This window comes from Orycteropus afer, unplaced genomic scaffold, assembly GCF_000298275.1.
Source record: "Orycteropus afer afer isolate SDZICR_OR568_19922 unplaced genomic scaffold, OryAfe1.0 scaffold00109, whole genome shotgun sequence".
Taxonomy (NCBI): domain Eukaryota; kingdom Metazoa; phylum Chordata; class Mammalia; order Tubulidentata; family Orycteropodidae; genus Orycteropus; species Orycteropus afer.
This window is the reverse complement of record NW_006921696.1, coordinates 970753-985323: the sequence shown is the minus strand read 5'-3', so window position 1 is coordinate 985323 and position 14571 is coordinate 970753. Positions and strand designations below refer to the sequence as shown.

The 14571-nt window shown below is 42.4% G+C and overlaps 1 protein-coding gene across 1 annotated transcript in view; it reads right to left on the bottom strand.

Moving 5' to 3' along the window:
* Nucleotides 1-14571, bottom strand: part of RARRES1 (retinoic acid receptor responder 1) — a 68009-nt gene that overhangs the window by 17768 nt on the left and 35670 nt on the right. Inside the window, exon 2 of the mRNA XM_007943571.1 lies at nt 5467-5529. Coding sequence (XP_007941762.1) covers nt 5467-5529 — 63 coding nt within the window. The remainder of the gene's footprint in view (nt 1-5466; nt 5530-14571) is intronic.

Below are 14571 nucleotides of genomic sequence, written 5' to 3'. Positions count from 1 at the left end.
CTTCCATTGAGTCAATTCTGCTCCTTTGCCCATTCAATGTGTTATCTATTTCTGAAAATTTAGTATTAATCTTCTGGATTTCTATGTGTAGATTTTGTATCATTTCTAATTTTTCATTTATTTTGTCATTTTGTTCTTGTATTGGCTTTTGAAATTATTCTAGAGTTTTCTCTGTGTTTTCCTTGATCTGTCTCTCAATTAGTTGAAGATACCTAAATATAATTCTTTTGAATTCCTTATCAGGGAGTTCCAATGCTGTGTCTTCCTCAGGGATGTGTTTTGGGTCTGTATCCCAGTCCCTTGTTTCTCCTGCTTTAACTTGCTTCTTTGTGTGGACTGTGATACTCTGTTGTCTCCAGGGCATTGTGACATTTTTGTTTATATTTAATTGGTGATTGTATGTTGGAATGACTTGTCCATGATTTTCGTTTTGTTTTGTTTGTATGCTTTCTATACAAGCAGGGTACTGTGCTCCTCTGTTCACTAGATGACAGCAATTACACACTCACCACCTGTCTCCTTTTCTGTTGTCAGCTTCTCATATGTCCCTGCTGACCTTGGCAAACAGAGCCTATTCTTAGGCCCCTGGCACCCGAATGAGAATGCTATCACTTTAAAATCCAAAATGGTTGCCACTTGCAAAGATTCAAAATGGCTATGCCCCTGGTCACTTTAAATATCCAAAATGGCCACTGCTTATAAAAATTCAAAGTGGCTGTGCCCTCAGTCACTTCAAATATCCAAAATGGCTGCCACTTATAAACATTCAAAATGGTTGCACCCTCGGTCACTTTAAATATCCAAAATGGCTGCCACGTGTAAACAATCAAAATGGCTGCACCCTGAAGACAGTGTAAAGTCCACAGCTCAGGCTGTCTCCTTGCTGCTTCCCTTCCTAGTCATAGGCCACCAGTGCAGTCATCCCTGCAGCCCTTGGTGACCAGGGCTGATCTTTAGGTCAATTCTCAGGTCCCAACATCACTTGGAAATATTCAGGCTTTTGGTCTCATCAGAGTAGCTGACAGTCTGCAGCTCCAACCATCTCTGTACTCACGTTTTCATTCAGGTTTTTCCACTAGTTGGTGCCTAATCCACTTCTGTATAGTCCCTTTGAAAGCTCAGGGCTCCAGGATTATTTTCTGTATCTCTGTCAACTGGTTATTCTTTTCTTTGTTGAAGAGGATCTGTGTAGCTTGTCTGCCTATTCCTCCATCTTACTGGAAGTTCTTCCCATTGGTTCTTAATCATATGCTACTTTCTAAAATGACTGAATGTTGACCAATTCTATTGGTACAGTGACTGCGTATTCCTTCTGTCTCCATTTGATGCTTCCTGCATCATTCAATATTTTGCCCATAGAATCCATCAATATTGCAATGCAAAGTTTGACTATTTTCCTTCAGTTCTTTCAGCCTGAGAAATACTAAGCATGCTTTGTTCGTCCCTTTTGGTTTTCTAACTCCATGTCTTTGCACATTTCATAATACTTTGTCTTCCTGAGCTGCCCTTTGAAATAATAATTTCTTCCTTTCACTTTAGCTACCCTATGCTCAAGAAGGGGAGCTCTGGTAGTGTAGTGCCGAAGGCACTTGACTGCTAACCAGAAGGCTGGTGGGTCAAACCCACCAGCCACTCCTCAGAAGGAAGATGGGGCAATCTACTTCCATAGTGATACTGCCTTGGAAACCCAAGGAGGGGTCATTATGTGTTGGGTCCGACTTGATGGCACATAACAACAACAATACAACACGCTCAAGAAGAAGCTTCAGAATCTTTTTTGACATCCATTTTGGTCTTCTCTTCCTTTCCTATCTTTTCAATGCCCTTTTTGCTTTTTTTTTTTTTTTTTTTTCATGTATCATCTCCTTGATGTCATTCCACAATTCCTCTGGTCTTCAGTCATTAGGGCTGGCAATTTAAACCCACCAGCCACTCCTTGGAACGAAGATGGGGCAATCTACTTCTATAGTGATACTGCCTCAGAAACCTAAGGAGGGGTTGCTATGAGTTGGATCCGACTCGAGGGCAATGGGTTTTTCAGTCATTAGTGTTCAATGCACCAAATGTACTTTTGAGATGGTCTCTAAATTCAGATGGGATACGCTCAAGGTTGTATTTTGGCTCTCATGGACAGGTTTTTTTCTTCAGCTTCAACCTGGACTTGCATATGAGCAATTGATGGTTTGTTCCACAGTCAGCCCCTTGCCTTGTTTTGACTCATGATATTGAGCTTCTCCATCATCTCTTTCCACAGATATAGATGATTTGATTCCTGGGAATTCCAACCAGTTGGATCTATATGTATATATAGTCACCATTTATGTTGTTGAAAAAAGGTATTTGCAATGAATAAGTCATTGGTCTTGCAAAATTCTATCATATGATCTCCAGCATTGTTTCTATCACCAAGGCCATATTATCCAGCTACTGATCCTTCTTTGTTTCCAACTTTCACATTCCAATCAACAGTAATCATCAATGCATCTTGATGGCATGTCTGATCAATTTCAGCCTAAGAAGTTGGTAAAATCTTGAATTTCTTCATTTTGTCTTTAGTGATTGGTACATAAATTTGAATAATAGTCATATTAACTATTGGTCTTCCTTGTAGACATATGCATATGACAGCATTAGTACTTAAAATGTTCTTTTTGATGATGAATGTGACACCATTCCAGTTTGTCATTCTGGGCACAGTAAACCATATGATTGTCTGATTCCAAATGGCCACTACCAGTCCATTTCAACTAACTAACGCCTAGCATATTGACCTTTATGCATTCCATTTCATGGTTGACAACTTCCAATTTTCCTAGATTCATACACTGTACATTCCATGTTCTGATTTTTAATGGATCTTTGCAGCTGTTTCTTCTCATTTTGAGTCATGCCACATCAGCAAATGAAGGTCTCCAATGCTTTATTCAATCTACATCATTTAGGTTTCCTCTACTTTGAAGAGGCAGCTCTTCCCTAGTTGTATTCTGAGTGCCTTCCAACCTGAAGGACTCATCTTCAGCACTACATCAGACAGTATTCTGTTGCTATTCATAAGATTTTCACTGGCCCTTTTTTTTTAGAAGCAGATTACCAGGTCCTTCTTCCTAAAGTGTCTTAGTCTGAAGCTCTACTGAAACATATCCACCGTAGGTGATGCTGCTGGTACTTAAAATATTGGTGGCATAGCTTCCAGCATCACAACAACATGCAAGCCACCACAGTAAGGCAAACTGACAGACGAGTGGTGGACTACTAATTTATGAGGTAGGTCCTTTTCCAATATTATGATACTGAAGTTTAAAGAAGCTGTTCCATGTCTCACAGATAATAAGTTGTAAGGCAGGACTTGAACTTGAGTCAGTCTGACCCCAGAGCTTAGGTTCTGTATTAACTCCATACTTCTCTACACTGAGATCCAGTTTGGAAAATGGAGGCCCAGACCAGGCAAATAAAACTAATTCAACTACCAAGTGACTGAGGGGTATCTGCTTGCATTCACATTTAAATGTAGGTCTACTGGGTATTCTTGGATCACCCTCACTTATTTTCCAATCTAGAGACACCTGACATTGATAGATGTAGTGGCCTTTACAGAGATAGATTCTTCAACTGTACATCAGATATACAGCTCATCTCTGTGACAGTCATTCTTCACAGATTCCTTAACCCAATAATAAAAGTCAGAGACTCTCTTTCCATACAAATGCACATATGCCCATATCATCAGCACGGGGCCTAGAATTTGAGAAGGTTCATGTGTCACCCTCCCCCAGCCCATCCAGGTCTACCCTCCCCCACCACCACTGAGGTCAAGAATTCCTGTTCTACAAGGTAGTTAGAAGCTCTGGTAGTGTAGTGCCTAAGGCATTTGACTGCTAACCAGAAGGCTGGCAGTTCAAACCCACCAGCCACTCTTTGGAGGAAGATTGGGTGATCTACTTCCGTAGTGATACCACCTCAGAAACCCAAGGAAGGGCATTTCAGGGTAGTTAGTTGGTGGTGCACTTGGGGCAATAACTTTCTTTTCTCTTTATCAGTTGTTTAAATTTGGTAGAGTCCCAATTAAAACAACAACCACCACCAGAAATAGATTTAAAAAGAAAAAGCCCACAAGGAAACAAATTGCAATCAAAATCAGACCTTAGTAAGACTATTTCAACAACTAACTCAAAAAATTGATAATAGGGTTTCCAGCAGGCAACTTCTCCTCTTTCTCCTCTTGTGGGTGCTAATTTTGAATGAAAGGGAGTCCCACTGGTACATGAAGATGCTAAATATCAGTGCAATTAGGGACAAAAAAAAAAAAAAAAAGGTAAAAAGGACATTCAGGAAGGGGCAGAAGATGGGACTTGTACAAAGTCTCCTTTGACATTGAAGCCATTTCCAGGGAAAAGGAATCAGATTTTACCACCTCTTGTTTTCCCCCAATCAGCTTCACAGAACCAAAGCAGTTGTCTGAAGATTAAAGAACCCTTGTTACCCCGAAGATGGAACACTGCAGTTAGCTAGTTGCGCTGGTGATACATCTAAAGAGTCAAACCCAGAGAAACACATTTTTGGTCAAAATAATCTATTACTTGTTTCCCTTTAGCTTTAATGTTACACTTGCAGTTTGCAACACTAGAAGTCAAAGGCATCTTCCTGATGGTTTAAGAAAATGTTTAATTCTTACGGTAATAAGCAAAGTCAGCACATAGCGTTGCCATGTTAGAACTTATATGTCGGTGCTGGTAAGTAAGCATTCTTCTGGAAAGTCATGCTTCACCTCCAAAACTCTGCCACCATAAGACACTTTAATGCTGGATGCTGCCTGCTCATCCAGGCAGCTCTGACTCGCCAACAACAAAGAGGATTTGCTTGGGTCTCCTCCACACCCATGTTCTGGCTGAGGCCTCCCAGCTTGGCCCAGCACATGGACGTTCGTCTGGTTCTAATTTCTATACTGCGTAAGTTTCCTGTTTCCTCTCTTCTTGATGACAAGGAAAAGGAAACCTGACCAAACGCAGCCTGCTTGGGTAGAACTGTAGTGAGGCTCATCATGGTTGCTGGCAGCACCGTGCTGTGCTGGTTTCGCTGAAGGCCTTGGTGCTGCCTGCTATACCCACCTGCTAATCACAAATGTCACCAGCTGACAGGAAGAGAAGCAGGTTGGCATTTGAGAGTAAGTTACTCTAAGGACTCTGGGGTGCTAGGGATGGATACCAAAGAGAGCTGTGAAATAGTCTCCTGGGGCCTAAGGAAGGGGGGATGGTGGCTCTGTGGACTTTCTTAAATGCAGTCCTGCATAAGGCCATGGAGTTGGGGTAGTTAAATCTTGAGTACTTGCCTACCTCAGTTCTTCAGTTCTTGAAAACAATTATCAAGCAAGGAATATAACACAGGTCACTAGAAAGATTTTCATAATTTTATTTTTACCATATGCATAGGAATTGCTGATAGGATATTTCACTAACTATGGTGGCTTACCTCTTGGTTGTAGCTCTCTGTGGTAAATGCCAGGTCAACTTGGCATTCCTTTTTTTGATTAATCTGAAATACAGAAGCTGAATTTTAGCACAGTGGAATCTCTGTTAACATCTTTATATCATGGGATAACAAGGCATGCAAATAGTACTGTTATATCTTATACCTGAATATGGACAGTTCCTGCATGGTGCAAACGGTTAAGGGCTCAACTACTAGCCAAAATGTTGGCAGTTTGAACCCACTCAGAGGCACCTTGGTTTGGCAATCTTCTGAAAGGTCACAACCTTGACAACCCTGTGAAACAGTTCTACTCTGCAAACATGGGGTCACCACGAGTCAGATCGACTCGACACTAACTAACAAAACACACTGGGAGCCAGTTGCTGCCCACTCATGATGACCCCAGTGTGTCAGAGGAGAACTGTGCTCCGTAGGGTTTTCAGTGGCTGATTTTTGGAAGTACTTCAAAGTAATTCCTTTCTTCCCCAACTACTCAGTGCTCCCTCTGTGCCTTGTTCTGGGTACAGTGAGTATGACAGCTCAGGGTTCTCCCTCATGGCACTCACAGTCTCATGGGAGATGCAGACAACCTCTGGGATATCAGAGAGTGAGAAGTGCTATGAAGAAAGAGGGCAGGAGTCGGGTAGAAGTAGCTATTTTTACTAAAATGGTCAAGAAAGGTGCTGAGAAGAACCAACCTCCAAGGTGAGGTCTAACTGATAAGGGCTGCAGCCACACACAGATCCAGGGACACCAATACTGGGGTAAAGTGGAATCTGAAGATGGGTCTGAATCCTTTGACAGGATGAATTCTCAACATGAAGATGTCTGCAGAGGTTAGGGTCTTGCTTCCCTTTGCAGTTTTCATAAGTAGGCATACTTCTAAAGTTTTGAATTGACACTAATATTTAGAGTTTACAAACCCATATCATTAAAGAAATCTGCACGTCTTAGAAGAACTCTGTTATTTGCCATCATCGTTTTTTCTTTTTGTAAAGAGAAAATGATCATTCAGTAATTTTCTAGAGAAGAAAGGAAATCTTTCTGCTGCATGGAGCTGAAGTTATTTCATATAATCTTGATTAAGTTAGACTCTGCAAACATCAATTTCCTCTGAATTTTAGCCCAGGGTACACAATTGCCAAACAGGGTTATCTTATTTTAAATAGTCAAAATATCATCCATCCCATGAAAGATTCTTAACAAATGCTGGGAAACTGGAGAATGGAAAGATAGGAATCTGTGGCAACATTCATGTAAAAGATATTTAAACATGTAAATGCTTAGATGTCACTGGAAGGAGACCCAAAAGATACTACACACACAGCAGTTAGTTTGCTTAGGACTAATTTTTAATGTGTGTGTATATGTGTGTATGTGTGTGTGTGTGTGTGTGTGTGTGTATATATATATATATATATATATAATTATATATATATAATGTTTTATTGTATTTTTGGTGAAGGTTTACACAGTAGTTTAGGTTCCCATTCAACAGTTTCTACACAAGTTGTTTAGTGACCTTGGTTACATTCTTCACAATATTTGAACAGTCTCATTATTTCCATACTGATTGTGCTGTTTCCATTAATCTAATTTCCCACCCCTATTACATTCTCATTTTTTTTTTTCCAAAGTAATGGCTGAACATTTGGTCTCATACTAATTTTCGATCTTGAAAACAGTTCTGGCATAAGTTGAAACATTCATTTCATTTTAGAAAATGCCTATACATAAGTCTGTCCATTCACTCACCCACTTTTCCTACCTACTAAGTCCCAGTCACCACTACCACTCATCTGTCAGTTTGTTGCACTGTGGTGGCTTGTGTGTTGCTGTAAGGCTGGAGGCTATGCCACTGGTATTTCAAATACCAACAGGGGTATCCGTGGTAGACAGTTTCAGTGGCGCATCCAGACTAAGAAAGACTCAGGAGAAGGAAGGGGCCATCCACTTCTCAAAGAATTGGCTCAGTGAAAATCTTATGAATAGCAGTGGAACACAACACTGTCTGATATATTCCTGGAAAACATGATGAATAACCCTGAAACACTGTCAACAATGGGCTCAAGTATAGCAAGGATTGTGAGGATGACGCACGACCAGGCATGTTTTCCTTCTCTGGTACATAGGGTCGCTATGAGCTGGAGCAGACTCGACGGCACCCAACAACAAGGCAGACACCAGGGAGATGGGAGAAACAGAGCTGCCTTTTACCTCACCAGAAACTTGCTGCTAGTGAGGAAAAGACATGCAAACACTCATAGGGAGCAGCTGGTAGGCACAGAAGAATGCACGTGTGCAAGTGCCAGGGGACACCCAGAGGCAACTGTAGGAAGGCTTCCTAGAAAGGGCCAGGCCAGAACTCATTCTGTGAGGAGCCATGTCAGCCAGGCAAGAGTGTGGGGCTTTCTAAGGGGAGGCAGTGAAGCCAGGAAAAAAGGCTGCTTGGGGAGGCTGGTGCAAAGTTGTGAGATGTCTCATTTTGTATGTGAAGAGGGCTTAGAACTTGATCCTGAAGACTGTGGGAGCCACAGTAAAGTGAGTATAACTACAGTGCTCAGGGGTTGTGAAAATTGAGTAAGATAAGGCACAAAAAGGACTTAACACAGTGCCTGGGTCATGCTAGATCTTCATTGTATGTTTGCGAGTTCATTGTTATTGAAATCTACAGATGGGGGGCTGATGAGGGAAAGGAAGAACATGCTAGGAACCAGAGGCTGGTCCAAACTGGAGGATGGGACAGGTTATCACACAGACCACAATCAAGGCTGCCTTCATTTGGTTTACTCTGCAAACACCCAATAAGGAGTCCAAGGATATAAATGAGATGAACATGGTGGGGGTAGTCAAGGTTCCCCATGGCCTCTCTCCCAGACTCCTCAGGTCTGGTGTCTTTGCAGTCTGCCCAAGTTAGAAGAACACAGAACCAACCACGGGCTGCGGCCTGCATCATCCCTGCCACACTGCACATACTGACAAATTACACTTCACAGAAGGCCACACTTCTACTCGCCAGTAGGCTCCAGGCCTTGAAATGCTTTGCAGTGCCAGCTGTGGGAACTATTCCCTAACCTGCACTGGTACCACAGGACTCAGGGGTCTGCCCTCATGCTCCTACATAGGAGCCAGGTTTCTACTGGGAGGGGGGTGAGGGGTGGGTGGGAGGCCATTCATGAGAAGAGGAGGAAGAAGCAGAGTTAGGCAGTCTGAGGAACATTTAAGATGTCCAGGAGGCAGCTGAGTGTCACCCAGGTGGGATCACAAAGAAGCCGTGCTGAAGCCATAGAATGTCATGAAATCCCCCAGGGAAGACACACAGAATGAGAAGGATCCCGGCGAACACCAACCGTCACATCAGTAATGAATTGGGGAGTGCTTATTCGCTGCACAAAATGATTCACAATAGGTTTCTTTATCATAAAGTATAGACAACAGAGGCAAATACTAGTATATGCACAACACTGCATTACCACTAACACCAAACACCATGTAGACAGCTGAGATCAGATGGGGGTAGGCGAACAGGACTATACCCGAGACCAAGGATAGATTTGGCTAGGGGAAAAAAAAAAAAGAAAAAATCTTCTTTATATTGAAGATATAACTATGCCTATTTGAAATAGAAGGAGCTGTGGTGGCACAGAGCCTAAGGCATTTGATTGCTAACCAGAAAGTTGGTGGCTGCTCCACGGAAGGAAGATGGGGCAATCTACTTCCTTAAAGATTTACCACCTGGGAAACCCAATGGAGGTCACTATGAGTTGGAAAGAGCACCTAAGATATTATTTGACTCAAAACAGTTGTTTGGAAACACATGGAGGCAACCGAGGTGGCAGTACACATTCTTTATGGGATGAACATAGACTATGAGCTGAGCCAGGTATGGAGTCTGGTCATTTTAAGGCTTATTTTCTTTGTTGATTTGATTTCTTTATTTTGTTTTCATTGTGTGCTCTTAAAAGCATCTACATTTTATCCAAAATAAGATTTGGGTATTTTTGGTTACACTTTATCACTTATCCAGAAGCAGTCTTCTTATCTCCCACAAGGCCTCTCTCCCTCTCACTTCCTCTGAGTCACAAGTTCCCCAGATGCTGCTTGGCCACTCTCCCCCAAGATTAGCTGGCAGCAGCCCCAGCCCTGCCAGTGGGGTTAGCACAAATCAGCAAGTCCTGCTCCAGTGGTTTTAGGATTGTGTTTAACTGTGGCTGTCTTTGATTAAAGGAGCTCTGGTGGTGCAATGCCTAAGACAACTGACTGTTAACCAGAAAGTTGGTGGTTCAAATCCACCAGCCACTCCATGGAAGGAAGACTGGGCAATCTACTTCTGTAAAGACTTACTGCCTCAGAAATCCAATGGGGGTTGCTATGAGTCAGAATCGACCCAGTGGCAGTGGGTTTGGTTTTTTTGTTCTGTCTTTGATTAAAAACGTTCTGTGATAGAGGTCTTTGTTGTTCAACAACACCCAGTCCAGTCTCGAGCGGAATGTCTGCCGTATTGCAAGCACTGTGCTCTGTGGGCAACACAGCAAGCAGAGCGCCTGCCCTTAGGGCCGTCTTGTGGGGGAGATGAACATTCAACAGATTGTTCTAGGACTGAATATTTGATTACGGTTGACTTAAGAGCTACGAAAGTATAACTGGACTAATGATCTAGTCTGGGAATCAGGCAAGTGACATTTGAGTTGAACTCTGAAGATTAGAAAAAATTGACTTTGAGGGTAAGGAGGGGAGCTGGCAAATCCTCCCACACCGAAAGAAGAGTGGAGCTGAGGTCCTGAGGAGCAGCCAATGTGGCCAAAGGGCAGAGACTAGGCCAGGGTACAGGAAGAGGCTGACAGGGGGGCAGAGGCTTGTGCCTGCAGGCCACAGTGAGAATATCATCCTAGAGAAATTCAAAAACAGGAAGGATGGATTTTGAACACTGATGCTGGAGTGAGGCTGTGTCCAGAGTGAATAGAGAGACTGGGTTGGAGGCTAGTTTAGAGGGGGCAGGTGAAAGGAGGGCCTTGACTCAAGGTAGTGGCATTAGGAACAACGAGATGCATATGGTCCAATGAGGAGGAAAAAATGAACAGTTAGGTTCATATGGAGAACAGTTATGTACTTCAATATCAGAAATTACCAGTGGAATACAACAGTTTTATTTTAAGATATTATTAACACTGACTCTTATTTAAAAGATGCTTGTATTTATAGAGTAACAACAACAAGACACATTCTATTGCGCCAATGCCTTGCACTGTTTTAAGCACACTGCATGTATTAAGAAAGCTAAAAAAAGCTATGAAGTCTTCAATTGGCATATACCACACAAAAACGTTTTTCCACATCCTATGTTGGTGAGTAGTGACTGGGGTCTTAAAAGCTTATAAGCGGCCATCTAGATGCAACAATGGGTCTCTCCTCCTCCAGAGCAAAGAAGAATGAAGAAAACCAAAGATGCACGGAAGCAATTAGTCCAAGGGACTAGCTGACCATGCGAACCTCAGCCTATATGACTTTGAGGCCAGAAAAACTAGATGGTGCCTGCTACCACTGAGAGCCACTCACAAAGGGATCAGTGCAGGAGATCCTGCACTGATAGAGTGGGAGAACAATGTGCAACAAAACTCAAAATCATAAAAAAAAACAGGTTTACTGGTCTGCTAGAGCTTGGTGATACTCCAGAGACTATGGCCCCTAGTTACTCTTGACGTCTGGAACTGAAGTCATTCCCTTGACTTCCAGCCAAACAAAAAGAAAGGCATAGAGAATGAACATATCTACCGGGAAGCTACCCTCTTTAGAACAATCAATCGTGGGAGAACAGAAGGGCAGTATTTGCACAGGGAGACAGCTCAGGGGCAGGAATACATAGGAAAGGACACAGGAAAGAGGTAACGACAGGGAAGAAGTAGGAAGAGCTGTTATATTGTGAGGATTATAGTCAATATCATGAAACAAAATGTGTATGAACTGCTCTATGGAAAATGAATTTGCTCTGTAAATGTTCACCCAAATCACAATTAAAAAAGAAAAAAAGCTATGAAGTCTTGTTTGAGCTCATTAGTAATCAGAGAAATGCAAATTAAAGAAGCAACAAGGTATCCCTTCACCACTCTCAGGCAAGAAATTAGAAGTGGGCAGAGCCAAGTGTTGGTCTGGCTGGGGGTTTAAGATTGCTCTTGCCTTGCAGCCTTGCTGGGGTGCAAACTGGCATAATTGATCAAATCAAGCCTATATCTGCCCTGTGATCTAGGTGTCTGACTCCTGGGATGTATCCCAGAGAAATCTGATGCAGGTCCATATGGGGGGACTTGTATAAGGACCTTGTTGAGGCATTGTTTGTGGTGGTGGAGAGATGGAAACAATCCTTCATCTATCCCTGGGGGTATGGGTAGGTAAAACAGGGGTGAACACCAGGGAATACTATACAGCAGTTAGAAGCAAAATGCTGGCCGTACATACAGCATCATATAGATCCTAAAAACAGTGTGAGTAAAAGAAAAGAAAAAACTTAAGACAAAAAGCCTTTTACAAAAATTTAAAATATAAAACATATGCACACAAAACAATAATATAATCATTTACCAGAACACTTACAAAGAAGTGGATACTCATCAAACATTTTAGAGTCACTGCCCACTGGGGTGGGAGAATGGAAGGGGATGGGAATGAGCAGCTGAGCCAATACAAGAGAGGGGCCAGGCATGGGCCAAAGATGACAAGGGACCATGAGCTGAGGAGGGGCATTCCCTCAGCCCTTGACACTTGGAGTGTGCAAGCACACATACAGGCTTTCCATGAGATATGAAGCCATTTATACAGCCGCTGTGGAAAACAAGCTGTGGTTCCTCAAAATACTAAAACTAGACCTACCATATGACCCAGCAATTCCACTCATAGGTATACACCCAAAAGAAATGAAAGCAGGAACACAGATATTTGTATACCAATGCTCATTACAACACGATGCACAATAGCCAATAGGTGGAAACAACCTAAATGTCCATCAACACATGAACAGATAAATACAATGTGGTACATACATGGGAGCTCTGGTGGTGTAGTGCCTAAGGCATTTAACTGCTAACCAGCAGGCCAGAGGTTCAAACTCACCAGCCACTTCTCGGAAGGAAGGTTGGGCAATCTACTTCTGTAGTGATACTGCCTCAGAAACCCAAGGAGGGGTCGCTATGAGTTGGATCTGACTCGATCGCAGTGAGTTTGTTTGTTTGTTTGTTTGTTTGTTTGTTTGGTACATACATCAAGTGTAATATTACTCAGTCATAAAGAGAAATGAAGTCTTGATACATGCTACAACAAAGATGAACCTTAAATACAATGATAGACAGACCAATGGAACAGAATCAAAAGTCCAGATATAGACGCACCCATCTATGGACAACTGATCTTTGACAAAGGTCCAAAACCCATTAATTGGGGAAGAGACAGCCCCTTTAACAAATGGTGCTAACAAAACTGGATGTCCACCTGAAGAAAAATGAAACAAGACCCATACCTCACCCCATACACAAAAACAAACTCCAGCTGGATCAATGACTTAAATGTGAAACCCAAAAGTATAAAATTTATCAAAGATAAAATAGGGGCAAATCTGGGAGCCCTAATTTATGGCATACATAGACTATCAAGCATAACCCAGAACTGCAGGAGGTAGAAGAGAAGCTAGATGACTGGAACCTTTTAAAAATTAAATTCTTATGTGCATCAAAAGACTTTATCAAAAAGGTAAAAATAGAAACTACAGATTGGGAGAAAATATTTGCCTATGACATACCTGATAAAGGACTTATCTCCAAAATCTATAGAAGACTTCAATACCTCAACACCAAAAAGACAAATAACCCAATTCACAAATGGACAAAAGACTTAAACAGACACTTCACCAAAGAAGATATACAGGCAGCCAACAAACACATGAGAAATTGCTCATGATCATTAATCGTTGTTGTTGTTGTTATGTGCCATCGAGTCGGACCCGACTCATAGTGACCCCTCCTTGGGTTTCCGAGGCAGTATCACTATGGAAGTAGATTGCCCCATCTTCCTTCCGAGGAGTGGCTGGTGGGTTTGAACCACCAGCCTTCTGGTTCAAACAACAATGAGATATCATCTCACTCCACCAATAATAGCAAAGTTCAACAGATCAGAAAATAACAAATGCTGGCAAGGTGCAGAGAGATCGGAACTCTTGTGCACTGTAAAAAGGTACAACCATTGTGGCAAACAGTATGGCTTTTCCTTAAAAAAAACCCCTGAAAATAGAAGTACCATTTGACCCAGCAATTCCATTAGTAGGAATATATTCTAAAGAGGTGAGAGACAGCACATGGACAGACATATGTACACCTATGTTCATCGCAGCACAATTCACTATAGCAAACAGATGGAAACAACCTAAATGCCCAGCAAGGGATGAGTGGGTAACCAAATTATGGACATGCACACAATGAAATACTATGCTACACTAAAGAACAATGAGGGATACATGAATCATCTCACAGAGTGGATGAACCTGGAGGACATGAGGCTGAGTGAAATAAGTCAATTGCAGAAAGATAAGTACTTTATGAGCCCATTAATGTAAAAAGACAGAGAAGGGTTTTCTTGGGAAAGGGAACTCACTTTGTAGGTTACTGGGAAGGGGAGGAATTAATTTTGGGCTAGTTGGGGCCCACATGCTGACGTGGGTAAGGGGAGGGATACACAGAAAGGGTTTGTGACCACCATGATAACTTAGGAAATGGGAGGACACTGAATTGTGCACATACAAGATAGACGACAGATGCTAATACCAACCAATGGGTCCACAATACTGCATTACCATTAACACCATACACCAGGTGTGATAGTTGAAGATGTGTTAACCTGGCTGGACTCCAGTTGTGAGTGGTGGTTCCCATGATGGATCACATGACAGTTCTAAGCGGCCGGTCTGCCTAAGGGGAGTTTCCCCAGGGGTGTGGCCTACCTGCAATGCTATCCCAGGGACAAGCTGGAAGAACGGCATTCCGGACTATATACTTCCTGGAGCGAGCAACTCGCTGCTCGCCCTGGAGGTTTTCGGATTCATTCTTTGTTGGGAACAGCGACCAG